The 25201-nt window shown below is 49.6% G+C and overlaps 1 protein-coding gene across 1 annotated transcript in view; it reads right to left on the bottom strand.

Annotated features, from left to right (window-relative positions):
• The window catches only part of LRRC75A (leucine rich repeat containing 75A), a 58553-nt gene that overhangs the window by 5567 nt on the left and 27785 nt on the right, over nt 1-25201 (bottom strand). The window contains exon 3 of the mRNA XM_082294796.1: nt 12284-12396. Coding sequence (XP_082150922.1) covers nt 12284-12396 — 113 coding nt within the window. The remainder of the gene's footprint in view (nt 1-12283; nt 12397-25201) is intronic.

The raw sequence follows: 25201 nt of genomic DNA, 5'->3' as shown, positions 1-25201 counted from the left end.
AGGGAAAGGTTCTTGCTCTGTTTCAGAACCATCATTTCCCACTCCCCCCAGCTTGTTTTTAATTTCCTGCTAAACAAAATGCTAAAAATAAGCACCTGGGAGCCGTCAAAATGCTCTGCTATAATTGTAATTCTATTTCATTTAGTGCAAAAGAAAAGTAAATATCTTGCTGCTGGAGAACTCCTTTTTCCTATCCCATACCCCCAAAATAAAATGTATTTATGTCATCCTCCCTACTATACAATTTGCTCCCAAACATCTGTTTTTATATAGAAACTGCTGGAATTTTTCCAACAAACTCTACTCCAGTGGAATAAGAAGCTGCAGCTGACACCCTGTTAGGAACCTGCATTTGCAGGAGAGGCAATTTGCACAAATGCCCAGAGAAAAACAATCAGGAATTTAAAGGCAAACAGTGCTGGGCTCATTTCTTCTGGAAATGACTCCCTGGAAAAGAATTGGCCCAAAAAAAGGATTTGTGTTGTAATAAATGAGTTTGCCATAAAACAAGCAGCATTTTCCTCAAATTCTAACACAGGAGGGAAGGAAAAAAAGCTGGAAAGACTCTTGGAAAGGGATTTTTATGACTGGATAGGTACAAAAATACCCAAATCATATTGGATTTAGATGAGCAACTTGCCACTAGGGAGAGAGGAAGCTGGGCTGGTTGGGAAAAGGACCTTTAAATCCATTTGCAGCCCTCACTGTCCAAAGGGAAGAGGCCACAGGAAAAGAAATTCCTAATAATTTGCTCTTAAAAACACACAACAGGCTGCCAATGTGTTTAAAAAAGCGAAAGAAGAGGAGGAAAAGGAAAAGGGAGAGGGATGGGATGGGGAACAGCAGTGCTGGCCAGGGCTCCAGCCTTTTTCTGGAAAAGCAGGATGGAGTTTTCCCTAAAATCCTTCATTCCAGCCTCTCCCTTTGGTTTTGTTGCTGCTTTGTTTGATTTTTGGAAGGAATGACCTCGTTAATGGGAGTGAATGTGACCCCAAAAAGTGAGGGGGAGAGTGTGGCTGCTCCTGCTCTGTCCCCTCACCGCAAATTGCAGAGAAAAATGAGTTTTGTCTATTTGCAGATGAATGGGGCTGGTGTTAATTATCTCCATCCCATTCCAGAGCCCGGGGAGTTTTGGGATGGGGGAAACACCCAGACAACAGCCAGGCTTGAGAGACAACGCCTCTGATTCCCCTCTGCCCACCAAAATCCTCTCCCAGCCCTCAAGTCTGCCCCTGGTGTCGTCAAACAACAAAAAAATCAGGGAAAAATTGTGGAGAGCTCCAGGCCCTCGCTGAAGGTTTGAGGTTCACACTTAGCAGAGGCTGTCTGTGTTTCCTGCTCCTTGAAATAACTTGAATTCCATTAATACAAAGGGGAAAACCCCAGGATTTTTGGGGGTGGGGACGTGTTAGGAGAGAAGCTTCAACCCTGATCCTCCAGCCCAGTTTTCTCATCAGAAAGCAGCCCGAAGAAATGAAAAAAAAAAAACCAAAAAAACCCTCTCCCAACTGCTCTTCCTGCAATTAGAGAGTGATCAGCTGCCAAAATGTGTGCCTGAGGTTCGGCTTTCCCTAAACTGTTTATTTTATTGGAGCACAGATCACATTTGGAAGAGTTTAGGCAGGCTGAGGTCCCCTCCTGCTCTGATGAGAGCCAGAGCACAGAGGCAGCCGCCAGCCCGGCTCCCAGGGTCCTGCTTGTCCCTCTCACTCCTTGGGAAGAGATTTTTTTCCAGAGCCAGGAGCTGCCATCGCCCCAAATTTTTCCCTTTTCCCCCTCTGATCCTTGGCAGGTCCCTATTCCAAGCCAAATCCTGCAATTCCCACCAAAATCCCAACAGCTCTGGTGTCCAAAGTGAAGCCCAGCATGGATCCTGCCACGCTCAGGGATGGATCAGAGGGAAAACTCCAGCTCCTGCTCCAGCCTGAGTGTGGGCACAGCTGGTTTTGTGTGGGACAGGGACCCATGGGATGGATTTGTGATGTCCCATGTGGGGCTGGTGGCCTCCAACCACATCCAGGGGGTCAGGAAGCCCCCCCAGAGCACAGAACATCCCAAAGAACATCCAAGGATTTGTGCTGGAGGCCCTGCACAGACAGAAGGTCTGGGCTGCAGCAGCCAAAGGAAGAGGAGATGGACACAGTGAGGCAGCCAAGAGTCTCTCACCTGATGTTTGGCCAGTTTTTAATCACAATTTCCACATCTATCAAGCCAAAAAAGCCCTGTTTCGCCTGGTTTTCGATGCACAGATGTAATGTTGGCCAGGAAAATCCTGCTCCTGCAGCCATCCTGCCTCCCTGCAGGGCCCCACGGTGCTCTCAGAGGGAGGGATGGGATCCTTGGGATCAGGCAGCCTTGGGATAACGAGCCCTGAGCAGTGTGGGGCAGCTCCCTCACACCCTCCCGGCCCTGGTGTTGGGAATTCCAACCCTGGGATGCATCTGCTTCACATTAACACAAAATTGGGTCTCCCTCAGCCCAGAACAGAGCCACCATTGTACCCTCAGCTCTCCTCCAGTGAGGAATAACAGGATCCAACCTGACCCACTGCCACTTCCCTGCTCCTGTCTCCAAAAGAAAAGGATTTTTGTGTGGCTTTTTCGTATTCTGTCCCAACGAGAGGATTTCTCAGCACCCCTCTCCTCCTCTGTCGCTGCAGCAGGGGTTGAACCTGATTTTTTGGCATCCTGTGGGTTCCTTTTCCTGCTGGGCAGAGTTTTTGGGGCAGTTATTTCATTCTGAGAGCCCCTTCCCTGAGCTCAGGGGCAGCAGAAAGAGGCTGCGGCCATTCTTGCAAAGGCAAACAAAGGGAAAAAAACAGGGAACAAGGAACAGCTTGAGCTGCCCAAAGCAAACTCCCCCCAGCACTCCATTGCTCTTGGCAGGTTATTCCCTGCTAATGGGGGGGATTTCAGCCTCCAGCTCCCCCCAAAGATGAAAACAGAGCTGAGAGCAGAGCTGCCAAGTGGGTATAACAGAGCAGGAATGTGATCCTCTGCTCCTCACAGCCGAACCCTGCCCAGCACCCCCAGTCCCCACGGCACGGCAAATTCTGCTGGACAAGCAGGAAAACCACAAAAACCTTCCCTGGATTTTCCCTGTTTGGCTCCTCTGCTCCAACACAGGCCCTCCAAATGCAAATATTTTGCCTTTTTCTCTGCTCTCTGCACCCATCAGCGATGAGGGTTTGTGTCACTGTGCTCCGAGCTGGCTCTTCAGCTGTTCAGAAAGATCAGCCCAACAACAAATCTTCCCGAGTTATTTGTCCGTATTATGTCAACACACACATTTTTCCCCCCCTCAAGTCTCCAGCTCATCATCTTTGGGATAAGGAGCCCCATTTGAACACTCAGGGTGACCCAGCAGCTAATTAAAGAAGGGAATGCAGGAGAGGTGGCTCCAGATGGGCATTTCTGCCAGGCCAGGAGCTGCCAAGGAATAATCCTCATTCCCTAGAGGAGTGACCTTCAGCACAGGAGGGTGGATTCATCCCAAAAAACCACTCCCCCAGCTCCCCAGTCTGGCCTTAATCCTGGACAAAGGGAGAGTAAAACACCTGGAAGAACATATTGCTGGACAAAAGGCATCAGCCTTGGGGCTGAATGACTCGTTTGTCAGGCACTGGGATGTGTCAAAACACAGGCTGGCAAGGCCTGGAAAAACTGGGAGCTGGGCAGGGGCTTTGCACTTTTTCCTGGAGCCCCTTTTGAGATGCAAAAGAACCTTCTGTGCTTCAAATGCTCTAGAGGGGTATTTTTTCTCCAGCCCACCTCCCAGGAGCCAAGGGGTGTGTGAGGATGAAGGGTCGGAGTGGAAGGGGATGAGCCCAGTCCATGTCACCCATAGGGACTCTGAGGGCACACACAGAAATCCCTGGTTATGCCACAACCCCCCCTCCCCCGCCGCTGTCGCCGTCCCCATTTGCAGCAAAAATAAAATTTGTTATTTTAAAGCGTTATTTCCATTCCAAGAGAGCAGCAGCAGCAGCAGTGGGAGGTGGGAATTCACCCCCGAGTCCAAGTGATGGATGAGCTCACTAAACACCTTCATTCACCAGCCCTCCCTGCCTGAAAGGCCTTGGAAAAGAAAATAAATGTAAAGAGCACCGTTCAAAGCTTCATCATCGAGCTTGATTGTCTTAATTGGGAAATATAGCCCGGGGTGACAGCCAGGCTGGGCTGGCTGGGATTAAATGGGCACCGCTGCTGGGGGAGCGATGCCTTTCCCCCATGGAGCAGCATCCAGGCCCCAGGCAAGGCACCAAATTGTCCCTCACCACCTAAAAAAAGGAGTCAGTGGCTGTTTGAGACAAGACAAATCATCACAGAGTGTCTGGACGACTTCCAAGGTGGGGAGATGAATTCTTTTAGCAGCTGATTCCCTCGTTTAATAACAATTTCTACGGGTTGATTCCCCGCTCCGCAGCCCGAGTAGCAGGGATGGATTTAAATAATCCCCGCCATGTGTCAATAGAAAATCTCATTTCCACTCTGCCCAGAAGCAGAGGAGTAATTATTGCAAAAAAAGAAATTTAAAAGTCCACACTCTTCACACTCAAAGGCCTTTTCTGATCAGGCACAAGACCAAAAAACACGTTTAAGGGAGCACCAGCACCCAAGTGCAAGGAGGTGGGAGGGGAGCAATGGCAGCAGGATGGATGTTCCCTCTGAGGGGAGGAAAACCACCACGTTATCCCTTGGTTCAGCTGCAGGACGGGAGAGGAAAGAGGAGAAGAAGGGTGGCCTGAAAACGAGGTTTTAAATCCCAGGTAGTGCCTGCGACCACCCGAAGCTTTTAAGGCTACAGCAAAAGTGTGAAGGAAAAGTCAGTGGGGAGGGGTGTCCTGCTGCTCCAAATCACCTCATCCCACCCTCAGGTCCTTCCTGCTTTATTTTCCAGCATTTCTGGCTGTCAGGAACAGCAAAAGCAATCCAAGCCTTTGTCAGGGTCAATGTTCATCAGTGTAGGGGGAAATGGGGCTTTGCAGTTTGGGTCAATTGTTTTCAGTTCTGGGGCAAACCCAGACAAGAAGCAGGGGAAGGGCTCGTTTTACACGTTGAGTCCCTTCGATGTGACAGCCCTGTGCCACTACCCGGGTGGCATTTCAGTGCCCATGAATTATTTACAGTTCAGCTTCAGAAGTAGGTCTTGGTTAATGCCAGCTCCTGGCTGGGCAAGGTGTGCCAGGAGCTGCAGCATCTCCATGCTCAGGGATAACCTCTCCAGCCAAACTCAGCTGGAAAAAGAACTCATTTCCACCCCAGACCTGCTGGTCCGGTGGCCAAATAGCTCTCAGTGGCAAGGAGAGATTTCAGCACCTGCTCACCCTCCCTGCTTGGTGTGGTTTGCTCAGGTTTTCCAGGAAACAGGGGGCAGATCCCAGAGTTCCTGCTCCAACAGGCACAGGAAAAATCAGATTTCGCCAGAATATCATCAACAATAACTCCCTGGTGAAAGGAATGAGGGACTTGTCTTTACAAACAAGCTCTGGGCCTGCTGGTTGATGAAATTAGCACTGAGAGATAAAAGAAACAATGAGAAGAGTTCCACTGATTGATGAATGGAAGGGGATTTGTCTCTACAAATGGACTGTAGGTCTGCTGATAAATGAAATGGGATATTGAGAGATGAAAGAAACAATGGGAAAATCATAAAATTCAATAAGAGTTAACAATAAAGGGGGGGGGGTTATACATGAGAAGGGAACCTTAGGTATTAGGTGTTCTGGGAAGCCTGTACCTCTGGAGTACCTCAGCCAATGGGGAAAGAGAGGGAAATGCAGCTGGGAAATTGGGATAAAAAGGAGGCTGCGCCCTCTAAAAATCTGAGAGACCCCAGGGGAAACACCCCATGGCCTCTCCCTTTATTTGAATAAAGTAACAGCACTCCTCTGTCTCCTTTTTGGACATAAACCTCTGGTGTTGGTGGATTAATTCTCCTGACACTGGAATGATTTAAAGGATATCTGGAGGCATTTAAAAGATGTGGAGATGTGCACTAGGCTTAGTGGTGGACTTGATGTCAGAAGGTTTTTCCAACCTTAATGATCCCACTATAGTGGCAGCTCCTTTCATTGCCACCAGCCACACGTTGCAGGATTATTTCTCAACCACAGCCCTCACAAATCTTTCCTCCCCTGGATTTGCACCATTCCACCTTTCCCTCCACACCAGGCATTTCATTTGTTCACAGCTTAGCCTTGTTTTCCTCGTGCCAAAGGTCTCTGCCTCTTTAAATTCAACAAGAAGCATTTTCCTTCCCAGCCTCTGGAGCCTGAACTGTGCTGTTTCATGGCCTGTCCTGAATTCTCCCTGCTTTTGGACCCTTCAGCATCACCCAGGAGGGAGAACCGGGTGGAAAAGGAATTCCTTGGGTTTGTTTCCAGCCTCTATTTTGCTGTAACATCAGCACACTGGGAGCAGCTCAGGACATCCCCATGCACTGCCAGGTCCATCCCTCCCTGCCTGACACCCCCTCCCCAATCCAGGGATAAAGTGCAAACCAGGGGCACCCTGACACCCTGGATTTATACCCCACGAGCCTGAAAAGAGAATTATTTAACTCTAAAGCCTCTTAGTGCTGTACCTTGACTTTAAAATGACAGAGATTTCTTTTTTTTTTTTTTTTTTTTTTTTTTTTTTTTTTGATTCCTCTCTCATTCAGGAGCATCCATCTCCAGCTGGATGAAATCCTTCCCTTCTTCCCACTCAGCCTGTCCTGGCTGATTGCTGGCCTGTTCCTCCTCTCCCCTCCAGCACCACACCCCATTCCCACCAGGATGAAACATTTCACCGTGGTTTTTGAATGGTCACAAACCCCTGGAGCTGCCAGAGGGGATGTTTGCACATTAAACAGCATTTTTGGAGAAGAGATGCATTGGGATTTCTACACAGCAAGGAGGAGCGAGTGTGGTGATGCACGCCTGGCTCCAGGCAGCTGAAACCCAGCTTCAGATGGTTGGGATTTTCCCTTTTTTCTGGGAAGCAACCTGCCCACCCCACTCAAACCCATCTGCTGGGGTTCCACAAAAAATCCCAAATCCCAGCCAGGCACCTTGGTGCATGCAAAAGACCAGCCCAAAACATTGCTCCCGTTCAGATATGTTGGAAAATGGATTTTCCACAAAGCAAAGGAGCAGTTTGGGAGTCCCACAGACCATCAGAGAGCACAAACACAGCAGGCACTGTGCTCCCTGCCAGGCACGTGCCAAAGGGAATAAATCCAAGGAGCAGCATCATGTGGAGGAGCACTGGGAAGAGAACAACTGACAGGGCAAATTAGGGTCTGTTCCCATCCCAGCCATAAGAGAAAGAGAAAAGTCACATCTTGAGTAGCTATAAAAAGTCCAGAGAGTCCCGGACTGGCAGATGGAGGAAGTGCCCCACGGCCATGGAGGAGGGCGAGGTGAGGAGGACAGAGGTGATGAAAAGGGCATTCCTGGGATAAAATTACCCACGTCCAACTATTTCTCCTTGTTGATACCTCAAAAAGTTCCTTTTTCCCTCCTCTTTGTGTGCCCTGAACCCCATCAAAGCTCCTCATTTACTGTGTGGGGTGTGTGGGGAACAGCCAAACCCCACAGCCCTGCTGGGACCAGCCCCCTCCTGCTGTTCAGCACCACAAATTTCCAAATATTTCTGCCAAAGCAGAGAAAATATTCCCAATTTATTAAACTGGCTGAGCCCTGTGTGAAGCAGCCCAAGCCAAAGATGTCTCCCAAAGGTTTTCCATTCTCTCTCTCCCAAAAATCTTAGCTCCCTTCTGGGTCACTCCAGGTCTTCCCATCGCATTAAGTCATTTATTAGAGAGGATTACTCAGTGCCTGTGGTTAACCCTCCCCATTCCCAGTTATCGCTGGGATTTAAATGCTGAATTTCAAGAGTAAACAGATTAAATCCTAATTTCCAGCCCTCAATCCCACAAGGAGGGTAGGACATGCTCAGAGGTGGCCTCTCATGTGCTGTCAGGGTAATTAACAGGAATAACCTGTTAAGCACAAATCTTTCTGTGCTGCAGGAACACCGAGGGGAAAGCTCTGCTCCACCCCGGCACGGGCAGACAGGGGCTGGAATTTAGTGTCCATCCTGGGAATGAATTGAGCCACCAAGCCAGGAATTTATCTTCTGAGGACGAGGATTTATGGGCTCAGTGACCACACAGGCTGCAGCCCTCAGCCGTGGTGATGTGACCCAGCCAAAATCAGCTGGTCCATCCTGGCCAGAAGCAGCTCTTGACCCTCACCCACCTCCTCCTGTGGGATGCAGGACCCACCTCTAAGCCAGGGCTGAGCATCCCACTGCTTCCCAACCTGAAAAGCCACCAGGAGCCAGAGCTTTGCTCTTCTCCATGCCCAGAGTTTCAGGCCACGCTGGAAAGAGCAGGGAAGTTTGGGAATCGCCCGTTTTCCATTGCAAAAGGTGGAAAGCTGCACCAGCACCCCAAATCACAGCAGCCAGCCTGAGTTCTGCAGCATTTGTAGCATCCTCTGTCCCCTCTGCTCCATGGAACGTGGGGACAATGACATTCCATGGACACAGGGAGAAGGGATCACCCACACACTCATCCCAAAGGCTCCAGCTCCCACATTCCCTGCTCTCCTGCAGCAGCTCCCAGCACACACAGAAATGGGATTTTAATGACCAGGAGACCCTGCTCCAGCCTCCTCCCACCGCCTGGATTCGTGCTGGATGCTCTGAAGGAACCATTTGTTGCAGGAGCTCCGACTTCTCCTCTTGCTCGCCCACCAGCTGCCACAGCAGAGGAGGATTCCTAGCCACAAACATTCCCTTTCTGTTTTCCAAAGGGCTTCTCCCACCACGAAAACTCTTTTTTAAATAAAGATTTTTTCCTTTGTAAAGCAATGCAAGCAGGCACTGCCAACGTGAAAACCCAGCACCCAGCATTCCTTCAATATTTTGTGCCCCCGATGAAATCAGGAGTGGGATGGTAAAAGATCATTCCTGCCATCAAAACGAGGCGGTTCTGCCTCTAAATTCATCACTAAATCCAAACAACTTCTGTTCTAACAGGTCTTTGTACCTGGATGCCAAATGCCATGGAGAACATCCAACCCTCAGGTTAAATCTGGGGTTAAACCCCAACCAGGGGTTAAATCTGCCACAGCCTCATGGAGCCTTGACATTTCCAAAAGCTGTCCCAAATTATTAATTTTCCTGCTATTTTTGAGGTGATTTCTAATGATTTCACATCAGAGAGTGTTGAGAGAGCCACAGGGAGTTCAGGCTGAGTCCCAGGTGTCACCAGCAGAGAGAACAAGTGGCAAAGAAAAGAGAGTGGGCTGGAGCTAAGGAAAACCACCTGGGAAACCCATGAGAAGTGGGAAAAGGATCTTCCCATATGCCAGCACTGGGGGGTTTGCATGAGCGAGGGCTGGGAGCTGTGAAACAAAAAACGGGGTTAGAAAGTGCCACGTTGGCTCACCCTGGTGTGGACATTTGGGGGTTTCTCTGCTTATTGCACAGCAGCAAGAGAGTTCAAAAATCCACGAATTTAGTCCAGATTGACCCCATTTAATTCCATTTAAACTGAGCTGCTTCACCTTAAATCCTTCCCCGCTTCGTGCGGGGGCACGGCCAGGAATTGTGTGAAAAAAAAAAAAAAAAAAAAAAAAAAAAAAGGGGCTTATCTGACGTAAATTTGGAATTACAACGTGAATATTTGATATTCCTTCAGCTGGTGCCCGCTGCTCCATCCTCCCTGGTGCATTCCTGGCTCATTCCTACCGCAGCCGGGAAAGGAATATCCCCGCAGGATGGGAACGCCACGGAGGGCGTTTCCCCAGGGAAACACCTCCTCCCTCCCAGCCCGTGCTCTCAGCAATTCCGGGAGCTTTGATTCCCGGCTTCGTTCTTGTGCTGCTGACGGCAACAGGAGCAGGGAGATTCCAGGAGCGGAGAGATTCCAGGAGCTAATTCCACCCTGGAATCGTGTCCCTAGGCAGAGCCAGGCGCAGGGAAATGACTTTAGCAGGCTGGCTTCATCCTGCTGCTGCTGGCTTTCCCTGATTTTCATCCCTGGATGTTTAATGTATTCCGAGGGAGGCGCGGAGACAGTGAGGGAGAGCCAGACAGATTTATAATGTGCCAAAAAAATAAGGTCATTTGGCAGAGGTTTGGGGGCTCTGATGCCAGGCAGCAGAGCAGAGCCCTAGGAGTGTCTGCCTGGATTTAGCACACCCAGGCTGGACGGGATTCCTGGGAGGAGATGGGATTGGGAAGCACAGCCTCCCCCTTTGGCTGTCCAGCCAAAAAATCAGCTCCGTCCTCTGTCCCCATCCTCCTTCTCCTCCTGCTGCTGCTCTGCTTCCCATTATCCCCTGCAATGGATATGGTGGGTGTGGGATGAAGGGAAGCGATTTTCCCTGGAGGAGATACACAAAAAAGGGTGGATCCCCAATACTGGGGAGTTCCTGCAACATCTGGCAGCAGGGCCGAGTCAGGGCAATGCCAACACATGGGAATGGGAGCTCATGATTCCCTTGGGAGCAGCACAGGGCACTTGAAAACCCCAACCCCAACTATAAAATCCCTGTATTGAGGCATTTAGACCTTAGCAAAAGGCTGACTTCAACTTCCAGCAAAGGGTTCAGCTCACGGCCACCTCCTAAAAGAGCATCCAAACCAGAAATCCAGGAAAATCCCACCCTCCAAAGCCTGGCTGGGGCAGAACCAGCAGCCAGCGTCCCACGTTGGCAGCCCTGAGGTCACTTCCATGTGGTCAGGGCTCGTTGACAGCCGAAACCTCATCCTGAAACCTCATCCCGAAAGCTCATCCCGAAAGCTCATCCCTGCTCTTAAAGCCTTGGAAAACCTCAGCTATTTCCCGGCTGCTCCAAGGAAAGGCTGCAGATAAAGCCTTGCAAATCTCGGGCACGAGGCTGTGCTCACACCGCTGCTCATCCCAGGCCGGGGATTAAGGACAGCGATTGGTAACTAAAGACAGAGGGGCAGGAAGCAGGGCACGGAATTCTTTCCATTTTCAAGGATTTCGTGCGGTTTTCGGGGCTGAAGAGAGCTCCCCGATGCAGCAGCAGCGTGACTTTAACAATGCCCTGATGGGGTGATAAGGGATGAGCATTTCCTGTTCTAGTTAAGAGGAAACCCCTGGAGGGTAATGAGCTGCTGGGTCATTACCAGCTCCGTGTGCCCTGGGACACAGCCCAGGAGCTCCAGCACTCCCCCAGTTTCTGCTGCTTTATTGGAAACTGCAAATTTTGGCCATAATCCACCTTAAAAACCACCCAAAATGTGGTTATCATTGATAATGAAATACATTTCTCCATGTTTTGGTCTCTCAGGACAGCACTTTGTAAGGATGCTGAGCCAGAGCCCTGGAAAATATGCTCCTAATCCTATTTGGCCACGCAATCCTTTATTTCCTTGTGTCTTTTCCCCTCCTGTGACCACCTTCCTCCCCTCTCCTTCTCTATTCCAGTTTTTTTTCAATGGATTAATTCCCACTACAACTCCATTACAACCAAAACTCTCCTGGGACCACGAGCCAGCATCTGGATCCAAATCCTGACTCTCCCAGACTGCAGCTCCCTTTCTATTTCTCACTTCCTTAAGCAAAAATAATAAATATATAATGCCTAATATCAGGAAAACAAGCAGTCCTTTCCATTCCCATCAGCCTCATCCACAGGTTTCTCACCTCTGTGGATCCAGGATGACACCAGCTGGGAATGCTTTGCTGAGGAGCTGGATGAGGAGGGGATTTGGGGTTCTTTTCCCCCTATTTTTAACAACAAAATTCCTTCTGTGCAAACTGCAAGCCACGGTATGCCTGGTGACACGTGCCTGGACATTAATTACCAGCTAATTAGGAGCTCTTGGAGCAGTTTGGGAGACAAGGGATGTTTGGAGGATGGATGGCTCAAGGTTTTCCAGACCATTCCTCCTCCCTGGGCACTGAAGTGCTGCTCTCCTCTGCAACAGGGAAAAGAAGATGGGAATAGAGGAAAACACCTCTGGAGGGCCATGAAGGAACCAGAAGTGGGGAAAATGCTGGTGAGATTGGAGAGGAAGGAGGATTTTGGAGGTCATGCCAAGCTGAGAGGTTGTGACACCCCAGCTCCCTCCCAGCTTTGAGCACTTCCCTTCATCCCACTGGATTTGTTCCTCCTGTCGTGCAAGGAGCAGCAGGCAGCTCCCACATTTGCCAAAACCATCATGGAAAACCCCTCTTCCCACTGCCCCCAGCCCTTGTTGCCCCTGAGAGGTGGCAAGGGCAGCTTGGGGACAGTGACTGAGCGGGGACTCACCAGGACTGCGGCTTCCTCTTCATGATGCCCTGGCGTCTCCACTGCGAGTGGGGGCTCAGGTGGTAGGTGAGCTGCCTGCAGAGCTTCTCCATGGCTCCCAGGGAGTCCCCTTCCTGAAAAAACATGGAATGAACACCGGGTGAGGGCTCTGCAGCATTGCCACCACACCCAGGAGATGCTCCAACCATGGAGTGGCTCCAGCTGGGAGCTGGGAAGCCTGAAAGGAGCACCCTCAAAACTGTCTAAGAAGGGGGGAAAAAACCCCTCTGATTGCTCAGATACTGCAGGTATATGAATTTTTTTTTAATTTTTATTTTTTTTATTCCTCCCTTATCATTTGACACCATACAACAGCTTCCAGCACTAAAATTCGACAGAGATTGATTAAATTTGATTAAATACCCACCCATTACCACCAAAAACTGCTTCCCAGAGGTATAGTGAGCTGGTGGAGTCTTGGGAAGAGAAAATCTCACAATATTTAATTGTTAGAAAAAATAAAAGCTTGAAGAAAAACTCTCTGCTCAATTTTGACTCAAATTTCCAGCCCAAGGGATACTGGCTTGGAAAACTTGAACTCTGCAAGTTTCTAAGGATTTGGGTGTAGAGAGGTTGGGTCCTAAACCAGAAATATTTTATATTTAATTTCTAATTTTATATATTATGATATATCTATTTTTTAAGAATGTATAAGTTTAATTTAATTATTTTAAAATCAAAATAAAATGAAACATAATCATCAGTATCCAGACCGTTCAATCATGTTTCATTTCAGGATTTTCATACACATAATACGACATCCAATAATTCAAACCACCCATCCTGCTGTGCCTCTCCTGCTCTCTGAAAGGTCACAGGCAGAGATGAACCTGACTGAAAGATCAATGCTGACAAAAAAAAAAGATCCAAGATGTGACAATTTGTGCTGCCTGCCTGGTTTTATCAAACTGCTGCATCATTAGGGAAGACACAGGAATTAAATATGAAACCCTACAATAAACAGTCACCCTGGGCTGTTCATCCACAAGGATTTTTTGGGAAAATCCAGGCAGGAATGCTGAGGAAGGAATGCTGCATCTCCTCTGCCTGGACAGCCAATTACTGCTGCCTTCACATCCTCCCTGAGAGCTCAGGTTTTGCAGCCTCATTTATGCAATTTATGCAATTTTCTACCCCCCTCACCTCCGAGTCAGTGGAGCGGGACCGCCCCTATAAAGACATCATAAATATTGAATTACCAGGGAGCAACTGGGATTTTGACAAATCACTTGGGGGTATACAGGGAAACAATTACAGCAGGGTAAAAAAAAACCCACAACAACCACAGAACCAGGACATCTCTGCAGATGGCTGGAGCAGAAATATCACCTCAGGATTTGTGGGATTTAACTGCACTCTAAGAACAAAGCCTTGACATAAATTGGAGGGGTTTATTCCCAGACATATCCAGGTACCTCATTAATCACAAGCTGATTTTCCAGCTGATTTTCCCCTGATACTTGCAGGGTGATGCTTGCCCAGCTCCATCTGCACTGAAGGCAGGCAGTGCCAGTGGATTTCAGGTAGAAACCCCAGATCCAGGGATCCCAGCAGGACACGGGGTATGGAAAACCCTGGGTATGGAAAACCCTGGGAACAGCGTGAGCCAGGAGCCATTTCCCACCTGAGCCTTTGATTCCCAGGAAATCTGGGTTTATACCACAGATAAAACCCTTACTTTTAAACACATTTAAACCCTTACTTTTCAACACCTCATTCACCATCATGCTGAACTCAAAATCAGGGTTTTAATCCCACAAATTTCATTCCCACAGCTCCTCTCCCACTGGAGGCCCTGAGGCAAGAAACCAGCCCCAGCCCTGGGGGTGGATGAACACTGGAAGGCTCAGCCTGCAGAATTAACACTGAGAAAATTAAGAAAGACAAGGTTTTATTTCATATTTCCCACTGGAAGGCCTGGAAACTCAGGCAATTCCTTAATTAGAGCCTCAGAACATTTTGGGAAGGCAGCACTGCCAACAACACCTTCCTGGCTGTGGAAGCACCAGCCCCAAGGTGAGAAGAAAACACCACGGATTTTAACACCTCCCTATATTTTTTTTTTTTACCCACAGCAAGCTGCCAGGTGCCAGCAGCTTTCATTTCATCCGCTTTTTTTTATTTTTAAGCAGTCCCTGAAAGAGCAGAATCCACCCTCGGTGATGAGTGGGGGTTTCCAGCTCTGAGGGCTCCCTGGAAAAAGCGGTGTTGAAAAGGAAACAATGTGCTAAAATCGTGAGGGGGAAGGGCACGGGGCCGGCATTTTGTGCTGCAAATTGCCTCTAATATAACCCTGGAAGAGACAATTAAAGCTGTCTCCAGTGTTATTCCAGCTAAACTGTTGGGGAAGTGAAATGATTCATAAGAGGAACGTGGAGGAGAAGCTGAGAAAGTAAAAAAAAACACCCGAAGTTTTTGCTGGGTCAGATGTGCCATGGTCATCTTGCTTCTCCAATATGAGGTTTCTATCCTCAAGCAGTTCCCAGAGCTCCAGATGGCTGAGGGAAGCTCAAGCCTGAACCTCCCATCAAACCAATTCCTGGGTAATTCAGCCTAAAGGAGTTCAGCTCAGCAGAACCCAGCCCAGCCCTGCTGACAGAGCACGCTGAGGGCCCCGAGGAAAGAGGCAGGAGCAGGACAAGGAATATTTTAATCCTCTCTCCACATCCAGCTCCTCCTTCCATGCCCATCCTGACTCTTTCAGCCCTTTTTCCACACCAGCTCAACTCCCGAGCCCTGCAGGTCCTGGGATACTTTGATTTTTGGGGGGTTTCAAAGATGATTTAGAGCAAGTGATTCCTGCACACATCAACTCTGTAGATAAAACCCCCAGTTTAGCACTGGGATAAATAAAATTCCCATTTCAGAGCCCTCCTAAGGCATAGGATGGGCTCCTTCCTTTTGCACATCTCATTCCCATGGGTGAGACACAAACTCTGTGCTTCAAGAACCCCCATTTTTGAGGGTTTTACCCAAACCTCTGCAATTCCTCCCCAGAGCAGCCCCAAAACTCGTGTGCAAGAGGAGGGACTTTTCTGGTGCCATGCCAAGGACTCCTCTCACAGCCCAAACAAAAGCTTTCCCTGTTCCTCATCCAAGTCTATCAGGCAATAATTGGAGCTGACGCACACCCTGGTGGGACTGAGCCCAAGAGCTCGTTCGGAAAGGGAATCAGCTTGAAAATCAGCTTGAAAATCAGCTTAAAAATCGGCTTAAAAACCAGCCCAGCTCGTGTTGGCAAGGTTTGATCCTCGCTGGGGAATGGGGAGAGCCCCGGGGTGAGTGGATTAGCCTGGAGGAGGGATGATGCCAAGCACTGTTCCTGTGGAATGCTCCCTCTGGCTTGGGATAACATCCCTGCTCCCCATCCAGCCCTCTCCCCTCTGCTCTGCACCATCAGCATCCTCAGGAATGATGGGAAAGAAGCCACAAACCCCTCTGGGCAGATCCTGCTGTCCTCCCCTGCTGCTTCCAGGGATGAACCGCATCCCACAACATCCAAACCGATGGCCAAAAGGTTTTTCCTGCCACATCTCCATCAGTCTGCATCACATCACTCATGGAAGGTCGATATAAAGCTGATTTTTTGCGGTCAGAGGGCAGAGAAACCTCAACCTGCAGAGCCTGAATCCCACAGCACTGCAGTTTGGGAAACCCTGAGTGCCCTTTCCATGAAAAGGACAATCACCAAGCACAAGAATTGCATTTTCTCCCCACCAGAGCCCAATTCCAGCAGCACATGCTCCTGAAATAACACACAGGAAAGGCAGCACAAAAGATGTGGCCCCTCCAACATCACGCAGGGAGTGTGAATGTGCATTTGTTATCTGGTTCCCAGACTCTGGGAGGAAAACTGCATCCATCCCAGGGCTGGGGAGATGGGACAGACCACACACAGAGCTTGGCTCTCCCAGCTGATGCTGCTGACAGGAAAAAGGCTGGGATGTGCCCTTTTCTTGAGCACTGTGCTCCCAACCAGCTGACAAATGCTGAGCTCCTACAGATCCATCAGCCACACAGCTGGAAATATCCATGAATTTGCTCCCAGTGCCGTGATCTTGCATCTGGGACAGAATCCTGGGTCACACACTGCGAAACTGCTGTGGGCAGCACCTGAATCAGCTCCTGGAAGGAGCAGGAATGCTGCACAGCTCCCTCTTCCCCTTCCATCCATGCTGGCTGGAAAGCTCTGAGAAGTTGTGCCCTGCAGAGCAATTCCAGGATGACTCAGGGAGCACGCAAAGCCCAGCTGCTGCAAGGCTCAGCTCAGGGGAGCAGTTTTTGGGAGCAGGTATTGGGCAATGCCTTGGCTTCCACAGGATCATGTCCTCTCCAAGCTGGCAGAGCCCCAGCACAATTCCCGGCCTTCAGACGTGGTGTGGAGCACAGGAGGGATGCAGGGAGAGCTGGGAGCAGAGGATTTCCCTGAAAAGGGCCTCCTTCCCCATCGTTCCTGCTCTGCTCCAGCCCTCTGGAGAAGGAGAGGGCTGCTGGGAGGAGCCTGGAGATTGACGGGATTTAATCCTTTAACAGATTTCAGCTGGGAATGGGATTCGTGGCACTGTGCAATCCACAGCCAGCCCTGCTCCATCGGGATTTGTTCAGCTGGAAAACAAGGAAAGAGGCACCAGCCAAGCCCTGTCTGTCCCACAAAGGATGGGGTGCCCCCGGCATATGCTGGGGACCACCAGGATCCTGCTGCTCTGGATGAAGGAATGGGAATTGGTCAAACCCCAGGGAGAAATGGGAGCAGGAAGAGGCTGGGAGTCGGGATCTGTGTCCTGCCACAGCTGCAGGGAGCCCCGATCCCGTGGGTGAGGCATCACCCAGCATGCGCACAACACCTTTAACCCCAAATGAGCTATCCCTGGTGTCTCGGTTTTTGAGACAAAACTTCAGGAGGAAACACTCTGGAATGAGCGTTCCTCCCCTTTTCCTCCGTCAATGAGACAAACGGGTCACGAGGAGTGAAAGTGGGAAAAAGAAACCAAACTGTTTATTAACACACCAACAAAACAGGGTAGAACAGGATTAAAAAAAACCCCTCAAAATACAACAAATTCCCGGAGTGGGAACAGACACCCGGGCTCGGACCAGCTGGGGCCACCCCGCGGGCTCCCCGGACTGGCGAGGAGGGAAGGGAGGCAGTGAGGCAAGGGGAAAAAAAGAAGGGAAAAAAGAACAAGAAAAAAAAAAACCAAAAAAACAACCCAACAGAACCTTTTCCCAGCTAGCTGGGACACAAAGGAAACCCAGAAAAGCAGCAGGGTGCTCCCGGCGCATTCCCTCCCGATCCCCCCAGAGCCCTTGGGCTGAACCGTTCCACTCCCGCCCGGGTCCGTGTTAAAGGCACGGCGTCCTTGGGCACTGAGCGGATGGTTAAGGAATAAAGCGGCTTCACAACATCACCCCAGGACACCTGGGTGTTTTCCTCGTTTCTCTGTGTCGGGATAATTGGAAGCGGAGCGATTTCACCATGGAAAAACAAGCTCGGGATAAGCAGGGCCGTGGTTCCACCGGGCATAAATAACCCTGGAGTCACTGCCTGCCCTCCTCGCATCACCACATGGGCAAGATTTGGGTCCCCCAACTCGATTTCTCCAAAAGGAGAGAGCTCAGAGCAGGACACAAAACCTGGTGATAAAGATGTTACAGCAAATTAATTTGTTCATTAAAAAATTCATCTCCCCCGCTTCTCCTCCAGCAGCAGAACCCCTGGGGATGGGCAGAGCCCTGGGGGGCTGCACCGGGGCCAAACCCCGTGGAAAAGAGGCCAACGTTAATGATTAAAGAGCCCGTGTGAAGAATTCCTGCCGCAGCCCAGCAGGGGAGCGACCCAAATTAGAACAATTAACCATTGTCTGGAGGCTGCGAGGAAGCAACAGCATTTTTCTTGGTGTTGTAACACAGTTCCCACTTTTCTGTCACTCACAATCGATCTTTAAAAAAAAAAAAAAGTGCTGTCCTGCAAGTCTTAACACCCGAGAAAATTAAAAATTGAGTTGGTTCCCCCCCCCCCCCCCCCCTTTTTGTGGTTCTTTTAGAAGACTTTCCAAACTTGCAACATCCCTTTCTGCATGCCGCAGGATTTGCAGCTGTGAGGCACGAGAAGCTCTGTCCAGGCACAAAGCACACTCATCCCGGGAACACCATTCCCTGCACAGAAAAACCCCTCAGCCAAGATTTTTTGCTTTCCATACAGTTCAGCAGACAATGAACCTTAAAACAGGACCTATTTCACACCTGAAAAATAAAGACAATGAGAGATTTCCTTCCAAATCCTCATCCTTGGGTTTTTTTTTGTCTCGAATGATCAGCTAAGACAATGGGATAATAGTTTGCATTATTAAGCAAAAAACCTCAAACAGCTGAAAGACAAAAAACCCCCATGTTCACAATGATAAATGGAATTATTATCCAGTTAAACAAAGGCATAAACCAGTGAGACATGCCCTGGGAAGCCCCAGGAGAGAAAATCCTCAATGGCTTTAATGTGTATCCAATCAGTTATCCCAAATTAGCGGGAAGCAAAGAGAGCAAATCCCCAGGGACTCGTGCTGGGGTAGGGACAGACCTTGGGCTTTGGAAAGGATGACAGCAAAACGGAGAGGAAACGTGAAAATGAACCCATGTGAGAGGGATTCACACCCTGTGAGATCCCTAAAGTGGCAATGGAGACTCCAAACACTCCTGGGATCCCCTGATCTCAGGGAATCAGGGAGTCAAAGCCATGTCAGCCACCCCCAGTGTACGCCACAAACCCAGGACAGAGCTCTGCCCACCCCAAACCTGCAGCTGTGGCCCCAAAACGGCTTTTCCTGCTCCCCCCGGTGTTTAATGGGATCCGAATTTACGACTCTTCCCTTTTGATGTTGCCACGAGGGGCTGAAGTCATCTCTAATGATTTTCTGCTTTGCTTTTTCCCTTCCCTTTCTTCTTCTTCCTCCCTCCCCCCTTTGCTTTCACAGCGTGGGGCTCAGCTCAGCCTATTGTTGCTTGCAGACATCTGTGCTGCAGCCAGTCCCAGATTTGCCTTTGGAAGCCCCAATGGAGTTTTCTCCAGCAAATCCTGGGAGATCAGGAGGTAGGAAAAGATTTCAATCCACCATTCCCCAAAGGTCAAAACATCCCATCAGCCAGGAGGTGAATGCAGGGATTGGTGACTCTTCCTACCTGCAGCCACATCCAGGGGTGCACCCCAAATCCCAAATCCCTCCTCCTGCATGGCTGAGTTCCTTGGGCAAGGCATGAAAAATGCCCCTGGAAGAGCTCTCCAGGGAGGCGTCCTTCAAATATCCCCACGAGGGTGTTGCAATTCCCCTTCCCTCCTTTCAGGCTCCTCTGGGAAGAGAGGAGGTGGGGTGATGCCCAAAGGGAAGCAGATGTTGGCACAGTGGAGCGACAGATCCCAAAAATAAATCCCAAATCAAGTGCCATCGTGGCTTTAGGCTGATCAATTTGACCACCCCGTAGCACAGAGCAGAAATCCTTTTGAAAATAAATCCTGCCTGGTTTAATTCAAATTAGAGGAGGAATGGAACCAAGTTAATGAAAACCCTTTTAATAAGAATTAGGGGGTTTTTTTGTTGTATTTTGCAATGATCTCTGTGGATCCACAGGGCTTCCACACAGTCAGAGCCCAGCATCAAATCAGGTCCTACATCCCTGAATGCAGGGGGGTTTTCCTATCAAACTACCCCAAATATTAGGAATTGCTAGTGGTTTGTGGGACATCCTGCTGAGAGAATGTGAAAAGATGCACAGAAACAAAAATAAAAGACAGAAAAGCTGCACAGAAACAATGCAAAGCCAGCAAACAGCTCCAGATGTTTGGATAGGGAATGTTGTTCATAGTGGAAACCTCACTCTTTTCCTTCTGTGTTGCTTGGATAGAGGTTTTACCACCAAAAATTCCTTCTTCAAGAAGGTAGAAGAGGAAAAAGAGGTAAAAGTCTGAAGTAACATAAATAAAAGCTAAAGAAAAAGGGTGTTTTTTTTAAGGCTTTTCAAACCAATCTTCTACCAAGGAAAAATCAGAGTTTGATAATACCTTATTAGAAATCCCACAAAATTTCCCATCCAGCAGCAACCTTTTAGCACAGGAAGGAGAATTTGGGAGGTGCTGATCAGAAAACTCACCCCATCAGCTGGCAAACCCCAAAGCCAGCTACAAAACCATCCCGTGGAATTCCAGATTCCAAACCCTGTGCCCACACTGACAGAGATCAGGTCGGTGCCCCCAGACCGAAAATGCTTTTGCCTAAGAATAATTAAAGGTTGTGGCTGTAATTAGCTGCAAACCAGGGTGAGAATACAGACCTTGAGCAGCACTTCTGGCCCTTCACCACCTTTTTGGAGCAACCTGACACGCTGGCAGCTGAAGGTGGCCTGCAGCAGATGGCAGGGGCTCCATGCCAGGGGAAAATGAACATTTTGTGGAGTCCTGCTTGACAGCAGCATAAAACTCAATGAGGGGGAAAGGCAGCAACTGGTGCAAAATGGGAGTGGGCTTCACTTGTGGGCAGGAGGGGCCTGCAGGGACAACCAGGGAGGACCTGGTTGAGGGGACCTGCCTGGCCCATCTCCAGAAGGTCCCGTTAACTCCTTGGTCCTTGGCTTTCACCCAATGAACCCAACACTGAGCATGTTTTAACTTCATGATTCAAAAAAACCCCCAAATCCTCTGATTCCAGGCAAATCTGCCAAAGCTGGAAACCTCAAATTTGTGGGATTGTCACAGCTCACCCTGGCTGCAGAGATGGGAGTGGGTGGTCACCTTCCCAAGATGGACTGAGCACCAGCCAGGGTCATTCTTTTGCCCTCAGGAAAGGATTTGTTGCTCTTCAACTCTTAAAAATTCCAGCCAGACCGGTCCAGCTCTGACCCCACAAACCCATGGGCATCCCACCAGCACTGAGTGCTCACTTAGGACAACCACAAAGCACCAAAGACAATTAAACCCTGAATTAGCCCAAATTAGGAGCTGATGGAGCTGCAGCAGTGGCAGAACACTGAAAGGCAAAATCTGTAGAAACAAAGGAATGTAATAAAACCCAATTTTTGCACATTTTTCCCGCTGCAGGCAGCACTCCCCAACCTGCTTTGCTGAAAGGCCAAAGTGCAGAGCCTCAGCCTTGGTGTTGACACACCAAAATGAAAAGCAATGTACAATAGGGCTTATCAAGAGAGGCAGAAATAGGAGATGAACGGGATTGCAGCAGCTCAGGAAGTTATTCCAACGGATCCCGGAGTAATATTGCATTTGGACTTCAGAGAAGCAATTAGAGCAGGCAATAAAATCCGAGGTGATGGACAGCCCGGAGGGGAACATGGAAGATAAAGGGAAATTGCAAAAAAAAAAAAAAAAAAAATCTTCCCTAAGAGCTGTTGGAGGGTACCCAGCTCAGCTTCCACGGAAAAGGAGGAATGGGAGCAGTGTGGGGAATGGCAGGGAGGTGTGTGCTGCATTTCCTGGCGCTGTCTGTGAGGCCTCAAAATCCTGACTGAGATGTGGGGAGGAGGCCTTGGAGCATCCCCACTCCTGAGAAATTGGAGCCACCTGAGTGCTACAAACAAAGCCATTATGGGAAGGCCACTCAGATGCCACTGGAAAGGTCACTGGAGCAGCATTTTAATGCCAAATCCATCAGTATCCTGCTGATAGAGCTGCCAGAAAACAAAGGGAGCAGCTAAAAATCCAGGAGGGCCCCTCATCGCTCTGGAAACATCTCAGCAAACAACAGGTTAATCATTACAGCCAAGAGAAAAACCCCTGAGGTGCTGCTGCTGGAATCAGAGTGCTCAAAGCCACTCGATGGATGGCACAGGGAGGATGAATTTCAGAGGAAAACTGACATTTCTCCAGGAAAATCCCCCTTGGAAGCGCAGGTGTGAGCCCAGCACCTGCCTCTGCTGCTGAATGCAGGCACCACTCACCCTCCTCTGTCCCCCCTCTGCTCCCAGGGTGAAACCAGATGTGGATTATTGGGTTATTTATGTCCCACATTTGGGACATCATGGAGAGACTTTCCCAGCCTGGATCAGCCGCAGCACATCGGATCCCACGGGAAGCGCAGGCCAGTCCAGTCCCTCATCGCTGCTGGAGCATCCCTGGGATATTTTTATCATTCCCTGGGTGTTCTCAGCCCTGGGAGCCTGGGGAGGGGTGGCAGGACCCCCTCACATCCAGTCCCTGTTGTTCCCTGCAAATGTGAATCCCAGGGAAAGGGCACAACGCTCATCTCCAGCTCGTTAACCACCGTGGGGCCCTCGGAGGCACAGCAGAACTGGGGATTTTCCTAATTTTTTTAAGGAAAAAAGAGCTAAGGAAGCAGCAGTCGAGTGTATCCAAGCTCTCACAGCAGCAGCTCCGGGATGAGATGAGGCTGGAGGGAGTGGGGTCACTTCCAAGTGCTCCAAGCAGATGGGAAACTAGGGATGCAGACCCAGGAGCAGTGCTGGGGATTTCCTGGAAAGACGGATGGCAAGAGAAAAAGGAAAGTGACAGAGAAAGCAGCAGGATTTAGCAAATTACCCAATGACTGCAAAACTCTTTGAAGATGGGAAGGGTGGGATAAAGCTCTTACCCAAATCCCCAAATACCCCAAACTCGAGATAATCACTTGCTGGGCTTTGGCCAGGAATCACAGTCCCTGCCACCGAGGAAGAGCAATCGCTGGAAAACCTCCTGGCACCTTCCCTATTTACAAAAACTCAGCTCTTGGCTTTTATTTATTTCTTATTTTTCTTCAAATCCTTCCTTCCTCTGGAAGGAGCACTCCCCTGGTGATCCCCAGGGAAAGGAGGGCACCCGTGGGGTGAACCAGAGGGGCTCCTCTGGCTTCATCAGCACCCCACAGGGTCCTGAGCCACCCCAAATCTGGGTGAAAGCACCTCAGACCTGTGGCACAGCCAAACCAAGGGCTGCAGAGCTGTCCCAGCAAGGTGACTGTGCTGGGAGCAGTCAAGGAAAGCTTGGAGCTCAGCAGCAAAGGGACAAACTTCTCCTTGCTCCAAGAAATAACCTGGCAAGGCAGCTGGGATGCTGCAGACAGGGTAAATGCCAGGAACTCTTCCAATTTCAGGATTAGCCCTAGAAATGGGAGTGCTTCCAAGCTCCAGAGGTGTTTGGAGTGCAGCGTTGTGCACAGCCCTTCCCAAATCCAGGCTTTGCTTCTCCCGGCTGGGAAATGCTGACAGTGCTCTTCATTCCTCACTCAGGGCTGCAGGGAGCAGCCAGGAAAGGGCTGCTGGAAGTCCCAGTGGTTTATCCTCCCTGCTTTCAGCTCATCCTGCAGCACCAGGAACCCCCCTGCAAAGCCTGACCCAGCAAAGAAGCTGAAATTTGGGGGGGTTTTGGATTTTTCTTCAAGCCCATGGCATGGGGCAAAGGCAGGATTTGGGGCAGAGCCTCTGGAACATGGCACCAGCTCCATCCCTTCCCCAAATGCTGCAGGAGAGCAGCAGAATCAAAATGTACCCTGAGCACTGCCAGCTTTCAGTGGTCAGGGTTGAAAAACGAGTTGACTGTAGCCCCAAAAGTGCTCAGATTGGGTCATAATATTTATTAAAGCTTCTCTCACCCCCCTGGGCAGATAGTGAGCAGCCTTTGCTGCCTGAACCAGTTCAGATGTGGCCACAATCAATCCCTCACTCACCAGCAGAGGTTTAGCAACAGAGAGGACACCATGAAACCCCTCAAAGTTTCCTTATTAAGCTGCTTATTTCTGCCAATCCACACTGCCAGCAGAACATTTTCCTGCTCGGTGTTCCCACAGCTGTGAGCTGGGCTAGAAATAGATCTCAAAACCCCCTCCAAGTGCCAGCTCTCCCCTCCAGCCATCCCCCAGGACAGCTCCCCACCACGTAAATAAATCACCCTCCTGCCAGGGGCAGGGACTCAATCCCCTCCCTTCCTCGGAGGGAAATGATGTTCTGATTAAAACCTAAATGAGCTGAACTCAAGCGCCAATTACCAGCAGAAAACATCAATAAAATGTGTTGGTACTGTTTAATGAGGTGGCTGGTTCTTCATCTGTCACTTCCCTTGGGGACACTCAGAGATGGAAAGGTGAAAAGGTCCTTAGGAAAGACTCAAAGTTAAACTGGGGAACTACAGCCTCACCCACAGGTAACTGAAATATCTTTTCCACTTTTTTTAAATCCTCTTTTTAATCATTTCATCATCCAACCCATGTGATGATGCCCATCACCTACAACTGCTGTCACCAAGATGCTCTGGGGGAAGAAAGATGGGCAGCTGAGCACATCCCTCGCAGCTGACATTTGGGAGGCACTGCAAAAATCCATCTCCAAGCCGATAAAAATCCACCCTGTGGCATTTCCAGGGCTTTGCAGATGGTTGGGAAAGGTCGTCCTGGTATTATGGGAGCTGAGAAAAAAAAGGGGCCTGGCAATTCTGCCAGCTGGCGGTGAGATTTTGGGCTTAAGCAACCCAAAATGATGACAAGTTTGATAAAAGTCACCTTGGCCATGCTGGGCTTGTTAAGGGTTGGACTTGATGAGCTTCAGACTTTTCCAACCGAAAGGATTTTATAATCAGAGTGTGATTAACTGGTCACATTTCCAATTTCATGTGGAAATTGGGATGCTGGGAGCACATTCCTCAGGCTGAGAGGGAAAAGGATCCAGGGGCCTCCTTGCATCCCACAGGGTTTGGATCAGGCAGGGCTCAGGTCCCATTTTACACAAAAAACCAGCGAGTTCCCAGTCATGGAACCATCACAGCCCATCCAGACCTTGCCATTATTCCTTTTTAGATTTAATGCTTAAAACCCCTGCAAAGTGCAATTTCCCCCCATTTCCCAGGCACTCAGCTCAGCTTCAGCTCTCACACAAAAGCTTCAGGGAAGGAACATC

The sequence above is a fragment of the Coloeus monedula genome (genome assembly GCF_965178545.1).
Source record: "Coloeus monedula genome assembly, chromosome: 20".
NCBI lineage: Eukaryota > Metazoa > Chordata > Aves > Passeriformes > Corvidae > Coloeus > Coloeus monedula.
Note: the sequence above shows the minus strand (reverse complement) of the source record. Positions and strands in the feature narration are given on the sequence as shown.